General features: G+C 57.6%; 9 protein-coding genes across 9 annotated transcripts; 4 read left to right on the top strand and 5 right to left on the bottom strand.

Annotated features, from left to right (window-relative positions):
* Positions 1–102: 102 nt before the first annotated feature.
* VDAG_04471 (histidyl-tRNA synthetase) lies at positions 103–2,074 on the bottom strand (the record flags this gene model as incomplete). Its single annotated transcript, XM_009650918.1, has 7 exons — positions 103–495; positions 547–688; positions 740–823; positions 876–1,595; positions 1,677–1,743; positions 1,799–1,972; positions 2,023–2,074. 7 exons carry the CDS (start codon positions 2,072–2,074, stop codon positions 103–105), a joined length of 1,632 nt encoding a protein of 543 aa, XP_009649213.1.
* An 818-nt stretch (positions 2,075–2,892) lies between these two features.
* Positions 2,893–3,797, top strand: VDAG_04470 (short-chain dehydrogenase; the record flags this gene model as incomplete). Its single annotated transcript, XM_009650917.1, has 3 exons — positions 2,893–3,414; positions 3,474–3,581; positions 3,630–3,797. 3 exons carry the CDS (start codon positions 2,893–2,895, stop codon positions 3,795–3,797), a joined length of 798 nt encoding a protein of 265 aa, XP_009649212.1.
* Positions 3,798–4,261: 464 nt separating this feature from the next.
* VDAG_04469 (C6 transcription factor RegA) lies at positions 4,262–7,338 on the top strand (the record flags this gene model as incomplete). Its single annotated transcript, XM_009650916.1, has 3 exons — positions 4,262–6,058; positions 6,110–6,234; positions 6,294–7,338. The coding sequence occupies 3 exons, from the start codon at positions 4,262–4,264 to the stop codon at positions 7,336–7,338; spliced, it is 2,967 nt and encodes a 988-aa protein (XP_009649211.1).
* Positions 7,339–7,666: 328 nt separating this feature from the next.
* On the top strand, positions 7,667–9,353 carry VDAG_04468 (uncharacterized protein; the record flags this gene model as incomplete). Its single annotated transcript, XM_009650915.1, has 2 exons — positions 7,667–7,709; positions 8,005–9,353. The coding sequence occupies 2 exons, from the start codon at positions 7,667–7,669 to the stop codon at positions 9,351–9,353; spliced, it is 1,392 nt and encodes a 463-aa protein (XP_009649210.1).
* A 486-nt stretch (positions 9,354–9,839) lies between these two features.
* On the bottom strand, positions 9,840–13,896 carry VDAG_04467 (multidrug resistance protein; the record flags this gene model as incomplete). The annotated part of the gene is made up of 3 exons (XM_009650914.1): positions 9,840–9,866; positions 9,929–12,133; positions 12,193–13,896. 3 exons carry the CDS (start codon positions 13,894–13,896, stop codon positions 9,840–9,842), a joined length of 3,936 nt encoding a protein of 1,311 aa, XP_009649209.1.
* Positions 13,897–15,956: 2,060 nt separating this feature from the next.
* VDAG_04466 (pfs domain-containing protein) lies at positions 15,957–17,488 on the bottom strand (the record flags this gene model as incomplete). The annotated part of the gene is made up of 2 exons (XM_009650913.1): positions 15,957–16,832; positions 17,399–17,488. 2 exons carry the CDS (start codon positions 17,486–17,488, stop codon positions 15,957–15,959), a joined length of 966 nt encoding a protein of 321 aa, XP_009649208.1.
* Positions 17,489–19,611: 2,123 nt separating this feature from the next.
* Positions 19,612–22,435, bottom strand: VDAG_04465 (uncharacterized protein; the record flags this gene model as incomplete). The annotated part of the gene is made up of 3 exons (XM_009650912.1): positions 19,612–20,127; positions 20,189–22,185; positions 22,273–22,435. 3 exons carry the CDS (start codon positions 22,433–22,435, stop codon positions 19,612–19,614), a joined length of 2,676 nt encoding a protein of 891 aa, XP_009649207.1.
* Positions 22,436–23,703: 1,268 nt separating this feature from the next.
* VDAG_04464 (benzodiazepine receptor family protein) lies at positions 23,704–24,458 on the top strand (the record flags this gene model as incomplete). The annotated part of the gene is made up of 3 exons (XM_009650911.1): positions 23,704–23,857; positions 23,906–23,999; positions 24,080–24,458. 3 exons carry the CDS (start codon positions 23,704–23,706, stop codon positions 24,456–24,458), a joined length of 627 nt encoding a protein of 208 aa, XP_009649206.1.
* Positions 24,459–24,853: 395 nt separating this feature from the next.
* Positions 24,854–25,036, bottom strand: VDAG_04463 (amino-acid transporter arg-13; the record flags this gene model as incomplete). Its single annotated transcript, XM_009650910.1, has 1 exon — positions 24,854–25,036. The coding sequence occupies one exon, from the start codon at positions 25,034–25,036 to the stop codon at positions 24,854–24,856; it is 183 nt and encodes a 60-aa protein (XP_009649205.1).
* Positions 25,037–25,168: the final 132 nt, after the last annotated feature.

The following is a 25,168-nucleotide window of genomic DNA, read 5'->3' as shown; positions in this document are numbered from 1 at the left end:
CTTATCATGCAGCCCTGCGAGCTGGTGACTGCAGATCGGCAAGGCTTAAACAAAGAGATATAAATTTTGATTTGTGTATCATATTGCTTTGCCGCGCAAAGCCTACTGCGCCTCCGCGGGCTTCACTTCCTCGGTAGCAGCAGCAGCCGCGGGAGCAGCAGCCTCGGCCGCGGGCTCCTCCTTCTTGGCTTCCGCCTTGTCGATATCCTCCCCACGCAGACCACCAACGACCTTGAGACCTCCGGCCTTGCGGGAGATCTCGTCGAGCTCGCGCTTCCGTGCCAGGCGCTTCTGCACCTCGGGCACCAAGTTCTTCATGTCCACCAGCTCGCCATCCTTGTGGGGGTGGCCCTCGGGCAGGCCGAGCTCCTTGATCTTGACAACGCCCTTCTCGATCTCGTCGTCACCGAGAATGACCGCAAAGGGCGCCTGGTTGGACTCGGCCGCCTTGAATTGCGGTGGCAGCTTAGGCTTCACCTTGTACAGGAACTCGGTCTGTTCCGGAGTCAGTGAAAGGCCTTAAAAATATGAGTGAACCAGTCATACCTTGACGCCAGCATCCCAGAGCTGGGCACTGACGCGAAGGCGCTCCTTGACCAGGCCGGCCTTGGATCCAAGCGCCATGACATAGACATCGACAGTGCTGGGGGCAGCCTCATTCTCTGCCGCCATCCTGGCCTTCATCAAGCTGTTCCTTTGTCAGACGACCACCTCGTTGATCCAAGAATGAGAGACAAACCTGAAAATACGCTCAATGCCGAACGAGATACCGACACAAGGGACTTGCTTCTTGCCAGAGAACATGCCGACAAGGTTGTCATATCTGTGCCATCAGTCAGTCTGGGGTCAACCCGGAAGGCTTTGATTCCGCTCACCTGCCACCGGCCGCCACACTGCCGACACCGACGCTCTCAGACGCATCCTCGGTGTTCTTGCTCTTGCTCTTCTTCTTCTTCGCGCCACCCTCACCGTCCGCAGGTGCGACAGGCGGGGCAGATTCCGGCACGCGGACCTCGTAGATGATACCAGTGTAGTAATCCAGACCACGAGCTAGAGAGAGCGAGAAAGAGACGCGATCCAGGCAGCCAAACACCTCAAGGTACTCGAAGAGAATCTCCATATCGGAGAGACCCTGCTGGATGAGCTCGTTGGCGGCCATCTTCTCGTCTGCGCGCAGCTTCTCAATGACATCCTGCTTGCCCTCGAGGATAACCCACTCGCCAATCTTGTCGGCAACTTCCTCGTCAAGGCCCTTCTCGGCAGTCATCTCCTTCTTGACGTCGGCCCAGGGGGCCTTGTCGAGCTTGTCGACGGCGGAGGATATCGCGCGGATCTTCTCGTCGGGGACGCCGCAGACCTGGAACATGCCGTCGAGTATCTTGCGGTGGTTAATGTTGATGGTGTACGTGTCGGCCCAGCCAAGGGCAGAGAAGACTTCGGTGGTGATTCGGATGATCTCGGCGTCGGGGAGCATGGGGTCGTAGTTGGCGCCGGCAAAGTCGATGTCGGCCTGGTAGAACTCGCGCTGACGGCCCTTGTTCATGGCGGGCTGGTCGCGGCGGTAGACCTTCTTGATGGTGTATCTCTTGACGTTCCTGTAAGAGTCAGCATGTTGGGGACGTCGAGAGTATTTGTCCCAAGGCTGCTTGCGCTCGGGACTGGGTGGCCTCTCTTACTCAATGGCATTCTGCGCAAGCCAGCGCGCCATGGGCACTGTGCAGTCGTAGACGAGGGAAGAGTCCTCTGGAAGAATAGAATCAGCATTGGGCCTCTCAGAGACAGTATGGCTGCGGCGTACCTCCACCCTGATCAGCCAGCTGGTAGATCAGCTTGCTGTCCTCGCCGTATTTGCCAGTCAAGATCGGGGTCAGCTCGAAGGTAGGCGTGTCCAGCTCCATGGCACCATGGCGCTGGAAGACACTCCTCATGACGGAGAAGATCTGCTCCCGGATGATCATGTCGGGGCCGAACCCTGCATCTGTCAGACCTTGGCCAGGGCCATCGTGGTGTTCCCATGCTCACAATCCTTGGTGCCCTTTGGGGTCTTTAGCTCGAACTTTATCTTGGGCGGCATGTTGGGCGATTCGTCTCTGCGTCGGAGGACAGGGTTCGTGGTGTGCAGTGCTCGGTGACGTGGATTATCGCGGTATCGCGGGGTATTCGATCGTGGAGGGGCAGTCTGGGTCGCAAGCGCAAATGGCGAGGGATGAGTCAGAGGTGAAGGTGGTCGAGAAAAAGACCTGGAGAATCGTTGGAGTGAGGTCTTCATGAACCGGCCTGAAGGGGGAAAGTGCGCCGGGAGGTAAAGGCCGGCGAAGGAAAAGAGAGTGGAGGATGGGAGTGAGGGGTGTGGGGGCAAAAAAAACGACTGGCTTCGTGGGAATTGACGCGGTGTTGAGAAAGTGTGATGGTAGCTGGCGGGGGGAGCGACGTTGGATCTGCAAGGCTACCATCGCTGCACGACCCCCCGCCAAATGTGGCAGCTGTGGCTCGTGCTGTGAAATGCCCGTGCTCAATTGGGTCGAAAGATTAGATGCTACGGTGGCCGACTGCGAGGCTACTCAAGCTTGAGGAATCGTCCTGTGGTCTGCCGTACTGGGCTTCGTCTCGGGACTCGGCCCCAGCCTGCTTATGCGCATCGTCAGCGGGGCCGAGGGGAACTGGAGGGGCCGGTGACAGCTCTTGCAGGCCATTAAACTTATAGCTACCTATCGTCATGTCATGGTGAAAGTCCAGGGTCGTCTTGGCTGGTCTCTACAACCACCTCGCTCGTTTTCTGGACTCGTACCTGAAAAGGACGAAGCTTGCATGATCTTTCAAACTTGATGAGAACAGTTTCAGCCAATCCCAACCCTGTGAACCCCTACTCAGCAGATCATTCGAGAAATCGCCATGTCGGAACCCCAACCGCATCCTCATGTCGCTCTCATAACGGCTGGCAGTGCCGGACTGGGCGCTGCCGCCGCCAAACTGTTGGCACGGAAGGGGTACCGAGTCGTCATCAACTACTACTCGAATAAAGCACGTGCGGATGCCCTGGAAACAGAGCTGCACACCCTCTCGCCGCTGCCACACGATGCCCATAACTTTCTTTCAGTACAAGCCAACCTGGAGTCTCGAGATGAAATCAAATCTCTCGTGCAAGCTGCGTCAGACTTCTCCGTCCAGGGAGCACCACCTGCAACAAACCGGCGTCTAGACGTGGTGTTTTCGAATGGCGGATGGACACAGATCCGCGACATTCGCAACTTGGATGACAACCTGGTGGAGGACGACTGGGACAGATGCTTCAACATGAACGTCAAGAGCCATCTGTGGCTGATGGGTGCTGTCAAGCCGTACCTCGAAGAGGCCGAGGGCTGCTTCATTACAACGGCTTCTTTGGCCGGTGTCAAGGTCAGCGGAAGCTCGCTGGTAAATCACGCCCTAGCAAGTATGCTGGTAAACACGGCAAGCTCACACGGAGTGTCCAGGCCTATGCAGTCAGCAAAGCAGCTCAGATCCATCTCGCCAAGGGGCTTGCGATGGCGGCAGCTCCCAAAATCCGAGTCAATACAGTCTCTCCCGGTATCATGTGGACGGTCCGTTTCTTGCTCTGTTGGCGTATTTCATGAACTGACTTGCGGCAGGACTGGGGTCTCCAATTCCCAGAGGAACAGCGAGAGGCTGCGAGGGAGAGAACGCCATTGAAGCGTGTCCCGACAGTCGAGGAGGTTGCAGAGCAGGTGTGGTGCTTTATCCAGAGTAAAACCGTCACCGGGGCCAACGCTGTGATTGATGGCGGTTTGTCGCTTTGAGCCGAGAATTGAGGATGCTTCTGGCAACTAAATCTTAATTTGACTGAAGTACTGCCCAATTGCAATGATCTCTGCTTGAAGTACTCTTTGTGATGTGCTGATGTGTCAGAGGACGTCAGTTCGTAAGGTACCTACCTGTATGCGTAGGTAGCTGCCGGCCAGCCCCCCATTCCTTTCTTTGGTGGGGTTGAGCAAGTAGAACTTAGCTACTAATTCGAATGGCGCCACAGGGGTTCGGGATTCCTCCCACATCGGAAGCGGCAAGGTGCCTTTGTCTCTCCGATCACATCCTTCCTCCCACAAAGCCGAATCCCCATCCACTACCTGCGATCCATTCCTACCACCACAAGACCGATAGTTAGCGGCACAGGGCTCCGCTTCGGTTCGAGAGCATCATCTTGGACTTCTCGGCTCCTGGTACAGTTTATACGGCAGTTGGCTTGCCCAACGCAGCCGGAGTGGCCATGGCGACTGGACCTTCGTCTCTTTCGAATCTGCTTCACCCCAACCAGCCTGCTGCCAATTCGGGCCAATTACCCCTTGCCGATAGCCAACTGTTTGTCCAGGCGCCAACAGGCGGTAGCAATGCTCATACAGCGAATGAGGCGTATGCTTCTGTTGGCATCGCAGAAAAGTCAACTGCCCATGCCATCGTGGCGCCTGCTCCTGCCCCCACCCATGCTGCGACACCAAGCTTGTATCAGTGTGCTCATTGCCAGAAACGCTATTCCCGGCCCGAACATCTGGCTCGGCACATCCAGACACACACTCTTGGCAAGCGCTTTGCGTGTCAAGTTTGCGGCAAGGCTTTTGCCCGCCAGGACCTGTTGAAGCGCCACATCACGAACCACGAGAACGACGATGATCCGGCTAAGAAGCGACGCCGGACGACGGCCTCACCAGCCGCCGCCAGGGTCTCGCATGCTTGCCGTGGCTGTGCGGCTGCTCGCGTGAAATGCGAAGAGACTAAGCCTTGTACTCGATGCCGCACGAGGAACCAGGTGTGCGAGTATTCCGCAGCCGAGGCCGGCTCTGCTGCCGCCATGCATCTCTTGCACCTGTCAGCCGGTCCTCGCTCAGAAACGACCTCTCCTGCGTCATCGGCGTCCCAGAGCGCGAGCGATGCTGCACGGTCATCCAGTCACTTGTCTGTCCCCCAGATCTCAACGTATCCGGCTACCGGACCAGATGACGGCTCGGTTATGCCGGCGCTGTCTGTGCTGGATCCAGGGCCAACCCTGCCTCATTCCCCCAGAAGCATTCCGCCGCAGAGTAGGTTACATGACAAACAACATCGTGGGACTGTTGTTAACGCAGAAGAAGCAAACACGGGCATATTGCCGCAACAAACTCATGTCTGGACTGGTAACCAAGCCGTCGATGTTGCCGGGCAGGCCTTTTCTGGGTTCCTTCAAAATGTAATCTACGAACCAGGATATGACGGGGCTCGAGTTACTGAAGGTCACGGTCAGGGTCAAGTTCAGGGCCTATCCGTCCTAGACCTGAGCGCCCACAACAATCTTGATCTCACTGATGTTGACTTCAGCTTACTGGATTACTGGAACGTTGACTTGCTGGGGGGCGGGTTTCAGCAATCGCAGACCTTTACGCCGAGCCCCGAAGATTCGATAGATCTTGTACAGATGCGCAAGAATCTCGTTCAAGCATGGACGGAATCGCCATGGCGATGGAGCCTGTCGCGTATCAATGCTGGCTACGGAGAGCAGTCTAACCTGCCCGTGCCTTCCCCCGACGTGACAGGGGCCCTGCGCGAGAGTCGCAAGAAGCTGGGCGAGACGGTGGTGACCGACCGTCTGGACGGAGCCGCGCGAGATGGGGTGCTGGCTATTGTTCTGAAGACGTGCAAGACCAGCGAGATGATGGCACGCGTGGCGTCCTCGTTCCCTTCGGCCGAAGTCATGGACAGCTTGATCCATATTTTCCTTGCTTCGCACTTTTGCCAAACCTCGCAGTGGATCCATCAGGCAACTTTCGAGATGAAGGCAATGCCTGCAGACTGGCATGCCATGGCAGCAGCATCTGGCGCAGTGCTGACATCTGTGCCAACCCTTCGAAGATGGGGGTTCGCGGTGCAGGAGGCTGTACGTGTCACGATTCCGGAAAGGTTTGAGTCAGTCAACACTACGATCAAGGACGTTGGCTTGGTTCAATCTCTGTCCCTCGTGCAGGATGTTGCCTTGTGGTCAGGGAACCGAAGAAAGATGGAAATCGCCGAGTGCCATATCGGTATTCCTGCTAATGTGAGTACTTTCGCCACAGGGCGTCTGCATTCACATGCTTACACGTGGTAGATGATGCGATATCGCAACAAATATCAACGTACGATGTATCCCCTCATTGAAATTGACGAATCCGACGGCGGCGAGGTGCTCGAACAGAAGTGGCGGTCATGGTGCGAACGCGAGTCATGGAAGAGGTATGTTCGAACCAGGAGAAGGGTTCAGGTTCGATGGCGGTGGACTGACACCAAAGCAGGCTTGCTTTTCACTGCTTCATCCGGGATGCGAGGACCTCCATGGCCACGCTCGGCAGCCCAGGCATGTCATATGCTGAGATGACATTGCCGCTGCCTGAAGCGAAAGAGCTCTGGTTTGCCAAGACGGCGTTGGACTGGAAACATCACCACCACGAGCTGGCCGCTGGCTACACAAAGCGGGCGCCATCAGTCGGCGATCTGTTACGAGACCCTGGCCTTCTCACGTCCAACCGTCGTCGCTTGGACGTGCAAGCGGCGGTTTCCATTTTTCTCAACGGCTACTGGTCTCTGATTAATGAATTCCAAAGGCTCTCCTCGGTGCAGCGATACCGGCCGTGGCTGACGAGGACGGGAGGCACGAGCGAGCAATTATTGCGAACTCGACACGAGGAATTATGCAGAGGACTGGATCAGTTCCAGGCGATTGTGTCAGACTGGCATGAGCTCTCATGCCAGGAACACCTCATGCTGCACCTGTTGCTTATGAACCTACACCTGTCCCTGGACGATTTGCAGCTCTTTTCCGGCAAGGAGGGCGAGGAACAGGCGCGACGGGTGCTGGCGAACCTCCGGGAATGGGCGGACAGCGTCCACGGCAGACAGGCCGTCTGGCAAGCAGGACAGGTGCTACGACAGGCCAAGCTGTTCCCACTGGGGCACCTCAAGGACTTTTACGCTGTGGCGATCCATCACGCAGCCCTGGCGCTCTGGACGTATGGCGTCGTCACCAAGACAGCAGGCAGGCCAGGGGCCTCGTCATCTCAGTTGGGACAGGAGACGGTTTACCTGGATGGAACGATATCAGGCGTCGTGACAGAGTTCGTTCACTTTGGACACGGCAAACCGGCGATCCAGGAACCCATTCGATCGTCCGGGACGCGCGAGGCGGCGGTAGAGGACCCCAAAGGCTGCATGGAAGTCGTGCAGGAGACTCTGCGGTCCAACTTCAGGGGCAGCCCTGAGATGCGGCCGCCCATCATCGAGAACATGTGTCTGGTAATGAAGCAGCTGGGCGATGCTGCATGGGCGGTTGGCTTGGGTTGAGCGACACTCGGTTCCGGAAGAGGGATACGCGAATACGTGGACAGGGGTCCGTCCTACGGAGGATCTCCAAGTTGTGACCGATGAACCCGAAGCGGACGGATTCAAAGGTCCGGATTAGGCCCGGGGGTGCGTGGGTCTCCAAGCTGAAGCTAAGGACCGACTTGGGCGCCAACGCTATGGCCCACAGGGGTTAAAGGCCTGAGAGGGGAGGTCCTCCTGAGAGGGCCAGCGGGTCAGAGGGCTTGTGGGGGAGCCAAGACTAGAGAGTCAGCCCTGAAGGGAAACCCTGTTGCGGCGACGTCACCACCTGGAACAAGACAAGAAAGCAATGGAAGGCACGTCAGCGCCTGGCGCCAAGGGCCTCGACGGCAGTCAGCATCGTGCCTTGCGTGCTTGTCCAGTGTCCAGTGTCCAGTGTCCAGTCGGGGCAGGCACGTTCCCGTCTCACTTTAGGAGGCAGGACGCCCCACGACCACTCCTTCCGCCCGTGGGTGCACGGCACCTTCGGATGGGCTGAAGCTCTGGTCTTTCTTTCCCACGACTCAGGACGCAGTTTCCATTCCATATACCTCTCATCGTTCACAGCCCCCTCATCTTAGGAACTACTCTGTTGCATACAATCGCCGCATCACCAGGGTCTGGCATCTGACCTTATACGACTCCCAGCCGGCACCATCACACCCACCACCGACACGACATACGGCGCCATGTCACGATCCTCTCAGCCCGCCGCCTCCCTAGCGGCGCCTCAGTCTACAGAACCTGAACCGCTTCTGTTCTCGTCTTCCTCCTCTTCGACCAGCAGCTCCTCGCCGACGCCCATCATGGATGCCCTCTCGCGTATCCTTGATGCCCGCCCCAGCGCCGACACCATGTCCATCGTAGCCACCACAGTCATCGTGACATTGGCCACCTTCTACTTTTGTCGTTACGTCCTCTATCCCAAGTGGAGGCGTATCATCCCCAGTCCTCTTCGCGCATCCCTGCCCAAGGAAGCTTCCCATGCCATCCACGACCATATCTACAACCCAGACACACTCCCCGGCGGCCGTGATGTCACTACCCCGTACGGCACCGTCCGGGTCTACGAGTTTGGCAACCTAGAAGGGCCCAAGGTCCTCCTCGTCCATGGCATCTCTACTCCGTGCATCACCCTCGCACCACTTGCTCGTGCCCTCGCTGCCCGCGGCTGCCGAGTCATGGTCTTTGACCTCTTTGGCCGCGGCTTTACCGACGGAGTGGGCGACCTGCCTCACGATGAACGTTTGTACACGACCAATATCTTGCTAGCCCTCGCCTCTTCGCCCCTGCCGTGGACCGGCCAGCACGGGTTCCGCCTCGTCGGCTATTCCCTCGGCGGCGCACTCGCCGCCTCCTTCGCGGCGTCTTTTCCCCACATGGTCGAGTCTCTGATCCTCCTCGCCCCTGCCGGCCTCATCTCCGCCGCCGACTTCGGGACGGTGGCCCGCCTCACCTTCCGCTCCGGCCTCGTGCCCCGGCGCCTTCTCGCCTTTGCCACAAAGCGCCGCCTCCAGCGCCCCATCGCCGCCTCCACCAACCGCAAACCCACCCTCCGCCAGCAGCCCTCGGCGACGGGCAAGATTCTCGACGTCGCTGCTTCCGAGACGACTCATCCCAGCATCCCGCCTCCCGAGATGCCTCTTGAGCGCCGCGTCGACGACTACGTCCGCTGGATGGTCACCCACCACGCCGGCTTCGTCCCCGCCTTTATGAGCTGCATCCGCCACGCCCCGCTGACCGACCAGCACCCTACCTGGGCCCAGCTCGGGCGGGTCATGGGCAAGGGCCGTACTGCCGTCTTGCTGGCGCAGGGGGACGAGATTATCGACTGCGTCGACTATGAGCGCCAGGGCCTGCCGCTGCTCGGAGGACCGGACGCCGTGCACTGGCGGGTCCTCGGCGGGACGCACGACTTTGTCATGACGCACACGGGCGACATTGCCGCCGAGCTCGATCACTTCTGGGGGATGAAGGCGCCTGAGGCTGAGGCTTGATTTTGCTTTTCAAACCATCTCTGGTATTTGATGCATAGCGATCTGGCGTTTTTATATAGTTGGTGCTTGGAGACGAAGTGAGGCGTTGGATCTGCACGGACAGACGAGGTTCGCACGATGATTTGCACAGTTGATGACAATACCATATTTACCCTCGTTTGATGCTCGTCTTTTTGCACCTGCTGCTCGCCGTATCGCTTGGTCAGTTCTCGTTTGGGATGGTACAGTCCACGGCAGGATAGATTGGTGCTATGTTCTAAATACATGGTATACTACACGAACGAATTGGATCATGTACATGGAGTGGATGTAAATGCAAGAAGAGAGATGCGAAAAGTTTCATCCGGTGGAAACTCAGAAAAGGAAAGCAAAGGTGAGGGTATCCTGTCACTGCAAACAAAAAAAACCATCTATTCAAACCGTGGTGCGCCTGCCCAATGCCCCCCGCAGAGCCAACAGTCTGCTCGCTGTCGCTCTCGTCTACCCTCAGCGATCGAGAGCCTGGCTCTGGCACTGTTGCGTGCTGTTAGCTCCATCACGGTCAAAGCATGCGGGGCGGATCGCCAATAACGTACCATGTGCCAGTAGACGCCCTTCTTCTTCAACAGCTCCACGTGGTTGCCCTTCTCCAGCACTTTACCCTCGCCCATGACGAAGATGACGTCGGCGTTCTGGACAGTCGCCAACCTGTGCGCGACGACGAGCATGGTGCGGCCCTTGCTGGCGCGCTCAAACGCCGCCTGCACGAGCTTCTCCGACTCGGAGTCGAGCGAGCTGGTCGCCTCGTCGAGGAGCAGAATCTTGGGATCGCGGACGAGCGCACGCGCAATGGCGATGCGCTGCTTCTGGCCGCCGGAAAGAGACACGCCCTTGGAGCCAATGTCCGTGTTGTAGCCTTCGGGCAGGGACACGATAAAGTCGTGGATGGATGCGTCGCGGCAGACGGCGTGGAGTTGCTCGTCTGGCACGTCCCCGTCAATGCCGAGCAGAATGTTTTCGCGGATGGTGCCTTGAAACATGTTGGGTTCCTGGGCAACCAGCGACAAGGCCTTGCGGTACTCGTATATATTCAGGTCATATATGCTCTTGCCGTTGCAGAGGATGTCGCCTTGCGTCAGATCGTAAAAGCGCTCCATCAGCGACACGATGGAGGTCTTGCCGCAGCCGGACGCTCCGACCAAGGCGGCGAACTGGCCTTTCTCGACAGTGAGGTTGATACCCTTGAAGACGGACACGTTGCGAGTAGGATACTTGAAGTGGGCATCCCGCAGCTCAATCTTGACACCGCCTTCGGTGTCAGGAATGGTCGCCGACTCGGCATGCTCGTCGAGATTCCGGGAGTCGCGCATCTTGATGATGCGGCTCGCAGCAGCACTGGCCTGGGCCGCATTAGGCCCGAAACTGAGGGCCTGTCCGGCCGCCTCGGCGCCCTGAATAGCTGCCATGAAGCAGACAAAGAAGGTGACCATGTCGTATTCCCGACTGGCCAGAAGTCGTCCGCCGTACCAGAAGATGAGACCTTGGCAGCCGAGCCCAGAGCTTTCAGCAAAGGCCACAATAAACGATGCCAGCCACGCCTTCTTCAGAGCATTGATTCTCAGATCGTTGAGAAGGGTTCCGTAACGTCTGTTGATGGTATCCTCCAGGGTCAGGGCCGAAACGGTGCGGAAAGCGCCGATGGCCTCAGCTGCAAACTTGGCACTCTCCGCAAACACGGCGCCGTTCATCTGATCAAACTGCATTTCATACTTGAACCTCCAGTAAGCCGAGAACAGACCGATGGGCATGGTCACGAATGTGGCAACGAGGGCCAACTTCCAGCCGAAAGCAAAAGCGACCGACAGGGCGCCAATAACCTGGAGCATACCCATGAGAAGGAAGGCAATGTTGATGCCAAGCAGCTCTTCAAGCTGTTTGGGGTCGCCAGAGACCCTGGCTGTCAGTGATCCCTGAGAATTTTCCTCTTGGTCGAAGAAGGACGTCCGTTGAAACAGAATAGCCCCGAAATATTGGCGTTTGTAAACAGCACTGATGCGGTACTGTAGAAAAACGGCAGAGTAGATGACGGAGAAGTAGCTGACACCGACGCCAATGGCTAGAACAGCCCACATCAGCGACCAGAAGTTGCCTTCGCTTCGGATCTCTCCAGGATCTTGGATTGTGAAGACGTTCAGGACTTGGGCCAGCAACCAAGCCTGCAATGGAGTGGAAGAGGCGCCGCCCATGGCGGCCAGAATGATAATGATGAAAAAAGGCCATCGCGCGCGTTGTTCGACTATAAGCTTTCCATAGCTGCTAAAGAGGTTGGGTGACTTGTCCTTTGATTTGTCGTTGACTTGTTCCGCTTCGGAGTACGCCGCACTCTTTTCCCTCTGAAGAATGGTGTTGAGGTCCTCTTCGCTGTCGTCCGTGTTGGCCTCGGTGGGCTCACCGAGTGAGAGTTGCTGAGCATGCACGAGTCCGTAGTAAAGACCGTTCTCGTCCTCAAGAAGGCTGTGATGAGTGCCCTGTTCCATAACCTGGCCCTTCTTCAGGACGATGATCTTGTCGGCCTTCTTGATTGTGGACAGGCGGTGGGCAATGGTGATGGTGGTTCTGTTGCGAGCAACCCTGTCTAGCGCTGCCTGGACAATCTTTTCTCCCCGAACGTCGATAGCGCTCGTGGCCTCGTCGAGAATGACGATTTTCGGTTTTCGGACGATGCTCCTGGCGATAGCAATACGCTGGCGCTGACCGCCCGAGAGCTTGGCTCCGCTGTCGCCGACTTGCGTGTCGTACCCCTGCAGGATCTGTGTTAGGTTTGTTTACGGGAAGACGCATCCAAGACAGCAAAACTTACCTCAGGTAGTCGGTCAATAAACTCGTTGGCAAATGACTCTTCGCAAGCTTCCTTGACGAGCTGCCTCTTCGTTTCCTCCGACTCGTGCTCCCAGGGGGTGCCGATGAGGCCATTGGCAACGTTCTTGAAGATGGTGTCGTTGAACAAGAAGGGCTCTTGCTGCACGAGGCCGATCTGGCATCGCCACCACTTGAGCTCAATGTCGTCCAGAGAGCGTCCGCAGGTTGTAACGGATCCAGACAGTTCGATGGCAGGGCCGGTCTCCTCAGGAGGGGATACGGGCTCCTCCTCGTCCGAGTCTGTGATGCCCTTCTTGAGGTTCTTCTTCTTCTGCGCCTCCTTCTTCTTGTCCTTCTCGACCGTCTTGGCAATGACGTATTGGTGGTTCAAGCTGTACCATCGCTGGATGAGTCCCACAATGGTGGACTTGCCAGAACCCGAAGGACCAACGATGGCCGTGTTAAGACCCTTCTCGATGCGCAGGTTCAGACCATCGAGGACCTTGACGTGCGGGCGGCTCGGATAGGCAAAAGTGACATGGTCAAAGACAATGTCCTGGTCGGCCGAGACATCGGGCTCCTTCAAGGTGCCGGTAGGGGGCTTGGGGGCGTCGATGACGGTGAAGAACTCGCAGGCGGCAACCATGGCCTTGGTGACGGCGACGAGAGGCGTGGCGATGCGCTCGAGGGAGATGACGACCATGATCACGGACATGATGACAATGATGATGACACCAGCATCATCGATGGATCCGTTCAGGCGCATGGTCGTGCCGTGCCAAAAGGCCAGGCCAAAGGCGCCCATGATGCCGAAGAAGATGAGTCCGAGCTGGGTCGCCAACAGAGGGGCCGTGGCCTGGCCCTTGCGGCGTGCGTCGTCGACCCAGCGATCGTAGCGAGAGGTGATGCGCTCCTCGGCGCCACAGGCCGTCAGCATGCGGATGGAGCTAAAGGCCTCGCTGGCGACGGCGGTGGCCCTGGCCTCGGACTGGGTGATGGCGGACTGGCCCTTGACGAGGAAGGGCAGGATGACGCCGAGGACGAAGATGAGGAACAAGAGGACGGAGGAGGTGACGAGGGTCAGCTCCCAGCTCCAGGTGAAAGCGACAATGATGGCGGTGAAGATGGTTCCGTTGTACTCCATGAAGGTACCGAGCTTCTCGGAGAGGCCTAGCTGCAGGACATTGGCGGTGGTGGTGATGGTGCCGGCGGCGGCGCCAGGGGGCATGGAGTCGAGGACGTGGATGGACTGGCCAAAGAGGCTCTCGATGTAGTGCAGTCGGATGGCGGAGGAGAGGCGGATACCGATCATGCGGAAGCAAAACTTGTTGATATAGGTCAGGGTCAGGCGGCCGATGAAGAGGGCCATGATGTAGAGGGCCTGCTTGTCGAGCAGAGCCTCAAATTCAGACCTGCTGGTGGTCGGAGGCACGGAAAAATAGCCAGTGAATTGGCTGACGAGCTGGCCAAAGATGACGTTCATCAGGGGCAGGGTGGTGCCGGAGCCGATGGAGGAGACGGCGGCGAAGACGTAGATGACAATGTCCCATTTTGTGGCATAGGAAAAGACTCGAATGTAGTCTTTGAAGGTCGGTTCACGCTCAGGGCGAAGCTTGGTATCCTTGGGCTTTTCGTCCGTGGTGGAGGGGACACTGGCCTCGCGGCTGGCCTCGGCGAGGGGAACTTCCGCCTTGACGTCGGCCATGACGGTTGGCAAGACGAGCAAGAAGAGCGAGACGAGAAAGGAGCGTAGTGAGGGATCCGGAGTGTAGGTAGGGATGAGGCGGGTGGCGATGAGGGTCTGTCCGTCAATGGAGGGCAGGCCAGGGGTTGTTCGCCCTCAAGACGCCTTGCGAGGGTAATAGAGAGGGAGTAGATCAGATCAGATCAGATAGCTGAAGTACACATGGTCAAAAGTTGAGGCACGCAGGGTGTATTTCAACATTTCGAAAAAAAGAAGATGAGGCGGATGATCAAATGATGAAGGAGAGTGCATCTATCTAGCATGATTCATCTCGCAACGATTTCGCTTCATCAAAGCGGCTGACCGCACCACGCACCACACTCGAGGCGAGGCCCAGGAGGGGCGGCGGCGGCGGAAGGAACAATGGCGGAGGGGGTTTCCAGAGAATGCCGCGCCGTGTCGTGTCGTAACCTCGAAACCGAAAAGTACGAGAGTCGCGCTTGCCCGATGCGACACGCCGCTACCAAAAGTACGACGGCTGCATACGCCTAACCAATCAGGTTGCCAGCATTTGTTCGCTTTCTCGGTATGACTCCACAGTGGGAAATATCACGGCAGCACTGGACACCTCATGGCTTCCGTCGCAAGCAGGGAAGGAAGCACTGGAAGATGGCCTGTCGACGTCGTACTTTTGTCGCGTGCAGCTACGATCGAAGCAGCTAGGTAGTGTTACCCTTTCCCTTGTTTTCACTGCATTCCAGTTCTCGGTGACTTAGGGGCATCGCCAGCCCTGTGTCTGCTTGCCTGCCTAGAGTGACCCAGGTACCTAAGGTACATAGCTACCTCGTCCAACAGGCAGGATCCAACCGCCAGGCACAATACGCCTGCCTCGGACAGATGCCTACTGCCTACTGCCTACTGCATGCTGCCTGCTGCTTACTGGCAGTCAGGCAAACACGCATGGACAGGTTCCATGACACATTCGGCGAAACATGGATCACCGGGCAAAACCCATTCTCCCACCTCTGATCTTGCATCACATTCCACCCCACCACCCCTTCGTAACTATCGTCGTAAAAAAACAATACAATCACAGCTCTTTTGTCTCATCAAAAACGGCTTACACGGCGGCCCCACTTGATGCACGTTTACCCGACTCCCCCAACGCTCGGACCAGTCGTTATGCCGCACGCTGTCGCCTCCTCAGATCTCCACCTCCCGGTCCCTCGGGATCAAGCGAACAACCCGTTACCGGCACCGCTAGATCAGACAACAGTCACTTCGCCATCTTGGAACTGGCTTGTAATCACCCATGTCTGTAGTAGTCATGGCTCCTCCTAACAGGAGCATAACGGCCTCTTTCCCCTTCGGAGCGATGCAGTCAGTGAGGGCGATGTCGTCGTCATCACGTGTGCTGTCTGCCGCCCCAGTGCCACGAGGCAACACCACCATGATTGCACTACTTTGCACCAGATGCCTCATAGGGACACAAACAGCAGCACATTCAAGCCTCTTCGAGTCGATTGTCGCAGCTTCCTGGGGTTTATCATCTACCGTCGATGAACTGAGCAGTAGTCTTCTGAGAGCCCTCGGATCCCTGTAGAGACACACCAAAGCGCATCGCTGGCCGATGGCCACAGCGGTTTGGCACTTGGCCGGACGATCCAGCTGTCAGCTGCCATACCTAACTCAAATGGGGAGCCCTAGGCAATCCAGGTGTCATAGTACGCCAGCGCGCGGAACCGTGAGACGAAGCTATTCGAAAACGACCAAGCATATGAACTAGGCTCTCTCAGTTTCCCTGAACTGTTCATTTTCTGCCAGAGATCTACAATAATAACATGTCATGAGTCCAGCAACGTTCGAATGCACGCCATACTCAACCATTTCCATCCTCAATCTGGTCAAGGCACTAGACATAGTCCAACCACACATTTACTGTCAAAAGCTTCGGACCCGTCTTGAAGCACTCTTAATCCGTGGGTGCCGACTCGTGTTCAGCACTTCCCTGATTTGCAACTCCCTCGCGGTGGTGGTGGACGGCACCTCGCGCAGTAGATCAGCCGCGTACGCCGCTGCCATCATCGCCGCGAAACCTTGCCACTCGTCAATTTTGTGTGTGTCTGAATAGTCACAGATTCCGCGGATAACAATACTGGGGAACGAATCCACCAGGCCTGCCGCTTCCGTCTCAAAGCAGAGGATATTCTCAGGTTCCCCGAGGCTATCAGCCCATAGTGGACGAAAGGGTCGCCTGGTCTTCCACTTCGGGCCCGCCGGGCCTGAAGATGAGATGTCCCTTTGCAAACTTGACTGCACGGAAGGGATGGTTTCGAAGAAGGGTGCGTGAAGGAGGACCGGAAGAGCCTGTCAGAGGTGATCGGTGGTCGACGGTAGTAGTCGCCATCCTCAATCTTCTGCGCTGCCTTCTCCACGGCGTCTAAAAGGTGAACACCATCGAAGTGGTATCTGGCTTCCAACTTCTGCACGGCGCTGCGGAGGAGGCTGGGTGCTTTGTTCAGGTGGCTCCGAGTCTCAAATGCCTCGCCTTGGGCCATCTTGCCGAGATCGTACTGGAGAACGGCTGAGTGTGAGCCCTGGGGGACGCCGACGACAACAGCTCCGAGTCGAATGTCGTTTCTCGCGCTTGGAACGCCTCCGCCAATGCCGACCATGAGGCCGATGCGGACGTTGGGAAAACTATACACCATGCTCGCGGCCGCCACTGTGGCCTGGCATATTCCGTAGTTGTCTCTGGGCAGGACGGTTATGACAATGTTGTGTCCCGCCATTTCACCGAGCGCATATTCGTTTTTATCGTGGATGCCGAGGTATATCGGTCCCTCGTGTGTTTTGCTCAGGAAAGCCCTTGCTGCTACGAACTCGCATTCCACAGCATAGATCCAGCCGATGGTGTAGTTGCGTGCGTCGAGCATGTTGAGGAGGTAGAGCAGAGACTGTGTGCACAGATGAACAAGTTCGATGGGAGAATAAACGTGTGAACGCAGTCGGTCGTGTGATGAGATAACGAATCGGGAATGTAGAAGTTTGACACGCTCACCAGGATAGACAGCACCGCCGCTCTACTTATCATACACATCAACCCAAGATTTTGTACATCAATTGAAGCACCGCTGAGCACCCGATGACCTTGAAAGCAACTGTTGGGGCCAACACCCGCGAGACCCGTCGGCGGCTAGGCTGCGCGCCTCAGCGCCGACGGTGCATTGCGCCCCCAACCAGCGAAGGAGACAGGTCAAATAAATAATGCCCTGTTAGGTAGAGCAAGGCGAATCAAACTAGGTCTCACTGTGACCGAGCGACGTGGTCATTTTTGGGTATCTTGTCACTTTTGAGTGTTCGCTATTTTCGGAGGTCTCTGTGTTTGGCGGCAGACTTCGTCACCAACATCATTCTCTCGAGTCACCTGAAACCAAGGCCCAGCTCGAGGCCTTGTGATTTAGCAACAGGAAGGCCATGTCAACATTTTATGAACACAAGTCTGTCAAAGGTCGGCGCTTACCACGATACGCTTGCTATACTTCTTAATCTTGACAGCGTAGTACTGCGTCTTCAAGACGTGGATTTCCCGAGAACCAGACGACGGGGGCATAGCGAAGACGACTGGACGGTCGTCAACTTACCTACTATGGTCCGTGGAATTCACAGAGCCAACGTGATCTTTAGGCCTTCTTTCCATCAGAGACGCGCATGATGTTGCCTGCTTGCCTTCTTGATGCGCTGCGAGAGGAGCTCAGACTAAAAATACCGCCTCAGGCCGGGAATATGACAAACTTCAGCAGATGTGCCACGGTGATGCTGTAGACGCCTTTCCTCGCGGTCGAGTTACTGAATAGCATGATATCCCTCAAAAGCAGGCATTCAACGGGTGGTATTCATGTCCAATGATCGGCAATGGCCGAGGTTGATTCTAGAAAAGGGAAGACTGTATATACGCATGCTGCTAATTCTAGTCGTGAAACTAAAGGCGCCCCTAACGGTCAAGGCCTCGGTCACCGTCAATGCAAGAAACAATACCAGGGTTCGCGGAGATACATGGTTCGTAGCGTTTTGCTGTTTGGGCGAAGGGTTGTCAAATGAGTTTGTGCTGATCGGGAAAAGGCCAGACGCATTGCCATGGGACCATCAAGCAGGGCTCATGGACGTTGTTGGGGATGCGTCAGGGTTCAAATCCAACCATCGTTTTGACCTAAGGTAGTTCGGCCTGCAGTCCGCCATATACGGAAGACTGCAGGCCGAACTGGGTCAAAACGACAGTAGGGGCTCTACGATGCGGACCTGCACCGACACCACCGTCGATGTCCGAAAGTCAACATTCTCATGCTGCTTGACATTATTTACTGGTTGGCCTCTTAAGAACCGGCAAGACGAAATCACGTCACGCAAACTCGATATTGTGAGATCGAGTGCGTGAACAGACGGTCACCTGCACCCTCTCATATAGAGACATCATACACCATCAACACGTCCTTCCAAGCCCTTAGCCTACCCAAGGATGATAAGGTGTTAGGACATCATGAGCCTCACCTTCGATGCGACTGGAACCTCAGGCGATCAGCAAATCTCGCGCCGCCATCTTCGGCAGCTCCAACCACGGCGCCCAATCCTTGACGCCTCGCCATGTCCACGCATGCCCATCCGTCCCAAGTACACAGCACAAAAAGCTGGCCCCGCTCTCCATCCCTGACGTCCGGGTCCGTCGAGATGAGGAACACCAACTATCTGTCCTCCTGCGCGTGCGGCAGCCGCGCTGCGTCGGACACGAGGATTGACTTCTCGACGGTGCGCCCCGGCACCTGGCCCGCGGGCGACGGCGGCGCCGGGAGGAGATGCTGCACGGCGAGGCAGTCGTGCTTGCGCCGCTGAGATGAAGGAGAAGAGGGTCTGCGACCATGTTGTCAACGTGACAGAAGCGGTCGCGCGCCGTGAAGCGCCTGTTCAGTAGATCCGACATGGACAGCTGACCGGCCGCGTTTGCGATGCCATGGGGAACCCCCTTATGCAGCACGGAAAGCTGGGTCGTGTTGACGATGCAGTGAGCATTCGGCCAAGATGGAGTGCTTGACGTGGACGCCGCAGCGATAATGTCCTCCGACATCTGCCTCGTAACGGTGTCGTTCGAGAGTTCGATCATGGGGCCCTGCAACTGCGACCTTGGATGGCAATCGAATAGACGAGGTTGGCGTCGTCTGGCTACCTTGCCTCTGATCTCACCTCAACGTGGGTAACCAGATACAAGAGGAAGAAGGCCAAGATCAGAATGAACCCGCCTTGACAATGTCACTCGTGGGGGCCAGATGCCACAAGGCTGCCGGCGGATTCCAACGCTCACGAGCTGGCCGAGGCTGGTATATGGCAGTGAACAAGCGCCTCATGCGCGTGCAAAGGCCGCCGCCATCTCTCGCGTCACACATCTACGAGCAGGCCACTTGGTCTTTGTTGTTTTCAAAAGCAACTGGTTCCGCTATCTGCAATTTTGGTGATGGTGATACATAATACAGAAGACATGACGGCTGAGATTTTCCTCGAGCCCGTCTCTCCTTCAACCGGGAGATGAGAATAATCGACCCTCGGGAAAAAGAAACATGGAAACACAAAACGCCTCTTCCCTTGCCGAGTCCCTACGTATCATTCCGGCTTCGTTATCACCGGCTGTTTTTCCTGTCCGTGTCCTCGTTCATTTTGGCTCTGGATACAGCGGATGAGCGAAGGCCTCTAGTAGTTCAGCTCACCACCGCCGCCTCCTGCGACGTGATCCAGGTCTTCATAACTCTTGAGGCTTCGACCCTGCGTGGCCTCGCGAGGGCCGACTGCCGCACCTCCCGCGCCGCCGTCGCCCCATTTGCTGGGACCGCCGCGGCCGCGCGCTCCGTCGTACCGCGGATTCGGCCTGCGGTCGTACGGTCCGCTTCGGTAGTTACCGCCACGGCCGCCGCCACCCACGCCGCCGCCGCCTCGTCGGATCGGGCCTGGACCATCACGACCATCGCCGCTCCAGCCCGAACCTTGGCCTGCACCGCCGGGGATGAAGCCGGGGAAACCGCCAGGAGGCATGGGGAATCCTGGAATCGGCATCATGTTATTCATGTTGAACGTGTTGAGGTTGAATCCACGCGGTGTGCCGGCCGCAGCCTGGCCATTGGGCGGCGGGAAGTGGCCGTTTGAGTTGGCGTCCGTTCGCGACGGCGCAATGTGGGAGGGGTCCATCACGTAGGCATTGATGAGTTCAATCTATGGTCACAAATGTTAGTGGCATGAACCTCCACTGCGGCGAACGAGCCCAGAAACGTACCTCCTGCTTCAGGCCCTCGAGCCACTCGGGATGCCGCTTCTCGACGTGCTTCCTCCAGAAGTGGTCCTCTTTGAAGAGCTTCTGGCACTCGGGAACCTTGCAACGGAACTTGTGCTCATCCTCTTGCCTCACATACTTGAGAAGCTCCTCGTCCATGGCCTCATCGATAGGCTTGCCGCCAAGCTTGCGCAGGTCGACCGAGTCGGGCTCAAGAATCTGCATGACCTTGTCCTCAAACGTCTTGACCCAGTTATACGCCCGCAGCAGCTGCTGCTCAGCCTTGCCGCCCGCTCCGCGGAACCGCCTGTCGCCGCCATCGGCCACCTCGCCATCTTCGTCTGCCTCGCCACGCTTCTTTCCAGGAAACGGCTCGCCGAGCGCGCTGGCCTTGGCCACAGCCTTGGCAGCAGTGCTGAGCGTGGCACGAGGCCGCCGCAGGTGGCCGCCGGGGCACTTGCGGGTGAGCTCGTGGATCGAGTCGCTCTCAAAGACGCAGTAGAAACAAAAGTTGAAGACGCGTCGAAGATATTCAATCATGAGGTCCAGCTGCTTCTTCTTGACGAGGAGTTCCTCGTCGTCGACCTCGTCGTCTTCGTCCACGGCGCCCTCATCTTCCTCCTCGCCTTCGACGTCTTCCATCTGCTCGGCATCGTGCATGTGCTCAGCGTCCGCTCCATCGGCGTCCGCGCGGCGGCGGCGGCCCTTGGGCTTGGGAGGAACTGCGGGCTGCAAACGGCCCGCGCTGCGGAGGTCATCGACCCTTTCCTCAATCTTGAGAATGGCGTTAAAATCGGAACCAAAGTCTTCCTCAAACTTGTTCACAAGGCGCTGCACGAGAGCGAGGTCCTTCTCCACGCGCTCAGGCGTGGAAAACAGATCCCACAGCGCCTTCTTCCGAGGGGCTTGAGGCGGGTTGTGCACTCCCACATGGCAGGTGAAATCGCCGCGCGATTCGTCCTTTACAGTCTTGCCGTTGATGGCGTCGAGGGCCTTCTCGGCCGTCGACACGACGACGGGCGATTTGGGAGCCTCGCCATCCTCGTCCGCGGGGTCCGCTCGGTCGAGTGTTGCTGCGGCCGTCTCGGAGGATGGGTGCAGCATGACCCAGCCGATGCGATGGTATCGCTTGCTGGGGTTGGGGTCCGAGAGCGACAGCCATTTGAAGCCGCCTTCCTCTTCTCCCAAGTGTTCCTTGCAGAAAGCCTCGAGGTTTTGGCGGCTGACATGCGGGGCGATCGTCTTGAAGAGCAGCGTCGGCTGGAACAGGTTCTCGTCACGGATATCGGCGCCATTGGCAGGCACAAGGTCACCGACGCCCAGAATCTCGTTGGTCGCCATGGCCTCGCCCTCTTCCTTCTCCACGAGGCCGCCCTGGCCGTTGCTATCGTTCTTCGGCAGGCCTTCGAGCGAGAAGTCATCAAAAGTGCCAGACTCGAGGTCCTGCTCCCACTGGGTGTAGCCGCCGCGGCGGAATTCGCTGATCTGCTGGCGTAGCGGATCGCGGACTTCTGGGACGTAGCGCTCGCGAAACCACTGCTCCTTCTTGTGCTCCGAGACGAAGGCTCGGGCCATCTTGGCCTGAAGGTCCTCCTTGTAGGTGTCGTAGGCGGCCTGAATCCTGGCCTTCTCCTTGTCGCGCTCTTCTTGCGCCTCACGGGAGCCGCGCGGCCTCTCGGGCTCGCGTCGCCTGCCGGTACGCTGGCGCTCCTTGTCCTCCTTGATCTTTTCGTTCATACGCCACCATTCGCCAAAGTAGGAGAATCCGACCTGGTAAGGGAGCTTGACAGGGTCCATGAGAGGATTGACAGTGAGCGATGGCCCTCCGTTGTCTTGGCCAGGCACATAGCGGTCAATGTTGGCGGGAGGCGATCCGATCCGGCGATCACCGCGGCGGTCGTCCCTGTCGCGGCCGTGGTCATCTCGGCGACCTCGGGGTTCGTACCGGTCGACAGCAGCGGGTGATCTCGAGCGACGGCGATCTCGCGAGCGTTCTGCGCCTTGGAAACAGTAAGCTTTGTGTCAAGTATGGAAAGGAAGAAAGAGGCGAGCAAGCGGTAACAGGGAGAATCGCTACTTCAGCGAACGATCACGGCATTGGCACCATGGGTAGAGGAGAGAGATGGATGGTGAAAAATGGAAGCACGCACCAGGGGAACGGGCGCGGTAGGAGTCGGAGCGCTCCGTCTTCTCCCAGTTCCTGTCGCCGGGCGACCGAGCAGGCTCGCGGTAGGATGAATACGAATCCATCTCGGCTTGAGTATCGGTCTAGGTCGGTCGGCTGGCGCGGTCCCAGTCCGGGAGCACGTTTAGGGGCGTGTCTTGTACCGCTTCGGTCGGTCGACTGGTCGTCAGGAAATGCCGTCTTCTCGCTTGCTTGCGGTCGGTTTGATGATGCTGTTTGGCGTCATGTTTGCGGTTAGACAAGTCAATCGATCGCCAAAGGATGTTTGTTTGAGGAAGAAAGCGGGAAAGGGGAGGGGAGAGAGAAGGCAATAGAGAAAAGATGGAAGAGCTCGATCAACGAACTGAAGAATAGGACGAGGGCAGAGAAAAGACGACAGCCAATACAGGCCGATGAAGGCGAAGGGAATTGGGGGGGGGGAGAAAAGATGGGAGGGTCATGAGGTGATGGGAGGCTGGCCGGGCTGTTGCAAAGGTGCAGCGACAGCGACAGCGACAGCTACAGCGTAGGTAGTAGGAGGATTGGAGGACTCGCAGGATAGGAAGACGAATAGTGGGAGAAAGGGGGAATAACGAACAATCAATCGATGATGGCAATGGCGACAAGGCCTTGTCTCGTGGGATGGTGGTTGCGAAGACGCGAGACAGCGGGCTTCCGAGGTGGAAGGTGAACTCTGGGACGGACCTGGACGGGAGAGCTGCAGGACGCGCTCGTTCGCTTGCTTGCTCGAATGGAGGAGGTACGTGGTACGTACGTACCGGCAAAGCGGCGATCCAGGGCCACTCACGGCCCTTTGCCTGGAGCCTGGTGCCCTGGAGCGGCCTAGCGCCTGGGCACAACCCACCAATTGCACTATGCGATAGTGCTATAACGGGCGCATGGTGGAGACGCTGTTGATCCCAGTTGGAGCTCCCTGACGCCCAAGATCTGTGTCTGGTGGTGCATTCGACAGTGACTACGACCAGCGGAACGACAAGGAGGACTTGACAACATCGTGAATTCTGCATCATGAGCCTCATTGGCATCTAACCCTAGGTAGACCTTTCATGTCCATTCAACAATGCATTTTTCCGATGTGCGGTGATTCCCCTTGCAAATGACCTGACAAACATGGGCTCAGATGCCTCTCGGCCTTCGGTGTTCTACGTCATCGCAAGTTCATAGCTTTCCAGTGCCTGAATGCGCCCGCTGGGCGGCACCCTTGACCCGTGATCACACCCCCCCAAACATCCCCAACATATCTGGCCCTCGAACCACTTCTCCTGCCCACGATCCAACCTTGCTCTCTTCCTCTCCCATACGCTCCCTCTGCTACCGCGTGCAATCATTCAAGATGACCACATTTATTCCCGCTCTCACTTTGCCTCGCCAGGTCTTCGACCATCCGGCAACCTCAATCCTCCTGCCCATCGCCCTGGGAACTGCCGTCGGCTACACCTCAAGTCGCAAGTTTCCCCTCCACCCCCGCGCGGCCTTGCGCCATGGCCGTTGGCAACGCGTCTTGGCCAAACCTTAGCTGACCCTTTTGCTCTCAGGCGCCAACACTCTCAAGACCTACGCCAGCATCAAGAACCCGCCCGGAAACCCCCCTCCCTATGTCTTCGGCCCCGTCTGGACTCTCCTTTACGGGTAATTCCCCCGCCTTCAACACCATCCTCCCCCGGCATGCAAAAACCGCCAAGCTGACCCAGACTGTGCCCTCCTCCCAGACTGATGGGCTACGCCGCCTACCGCGCCGTCTCCATCGGCCTCGCCCCCGGCGCCACCCCCGCCCAGGCCGACCTCACGCGTCACGGCGCCACCCTCTACTCGATCCAGCTCGCCCTCAACCTCGCCTGGACGCCGCTCTTCTTCGTCTTGCGCCGCCCCGCCGAGGCCACCGCCGACATTGTCTCCCTCCTCGGCGTCAACGCCTACCTCGCCTACGTCTGGGGCCAGGTCGACCGCACCGCCGGCCTGCTGCAGCTGCCCTACCTCGGCTGGCTCAGCTTCGCCACCTACCTGTGCGCCGGCGCCGGATACCTCAACCACTGGGACATAAGCGAGAAGAGCGAGGCCGAGTCCAAGGGAAAGGGCAAGGCGCTGTGAGGCTGTCGCAGGAGCTCATGCCCTGTTGGCACGGCAGAATGTAGAGAGCGAGTTTTACCTATGTTCTTGAAAGAAGACTACGATCTAGCCCATGATCCAAACCAAGTGACGAACGCAAACAATGAAATGAGTTCACTTGAGTCTGTACGGATTTGTTTGACGAATGCAAATAGTTCTTTAGTCTGTACCAGTATATTTTGGTGTAAACACCCTCTATGCAACGACGATGAAAAATGCAACAGCAACGAATCTTTCCAAAAAAAAAAAAAAGAAAAAAAATCCATCGGAACCCCCTTCCCGGAAAACGCCTGCTAATGCCATAAAGAATCGCCGTGCCCCATCCTCCGCGCAACCAACCCCTCCCTCGTTCCAACTGTTTTTTTTCTATGCACCCTCTACTGAATGGGAAAGTGCCTCTTGAGTCCGTCAAACACCATGAAGATAAACGCCGAGCTGGGCGCCGACCTCAAGCACGTCATGCCGCAGCCCCGGTACAGCCCCGCGAGGCCATACTGCCGCCACAGGAGGGCGCCCTCCTTCCAGAACGTCCGCTCCTTGACCGACGCGCCAATGGCCATGGTCTGCAGCCGCGACTTGATCGTGTCGGCGGGGAAGAAGAGAAAGTTGTACGAGATGCCGGCCGAGGCGCCGGCGACGGCCTGCTGCCACAGCGGCAGCGGGCGCCGCCGCCAGCGCGTCCCTCTCGGCCG

Source organism: Verticillium dahliae, genomic scaffold (genome assembly GCF_000150675.1).
Source record: "Verticillium dahliae VdLs.17 supercont1.7 genomic scaffold, whole genome shotgun sequence".
In the NCBI taxonomy this organism is placed as follows: Eukaryota; Fungi; Ascomycota; class Sordariomycetes; order Glomerellales; family Plectosphaerellaceae; genus Verticillium; species Verticillium dahliae.
This window is presented reverse-complemented; position numbering and strand designations above follow the sequence as displayed.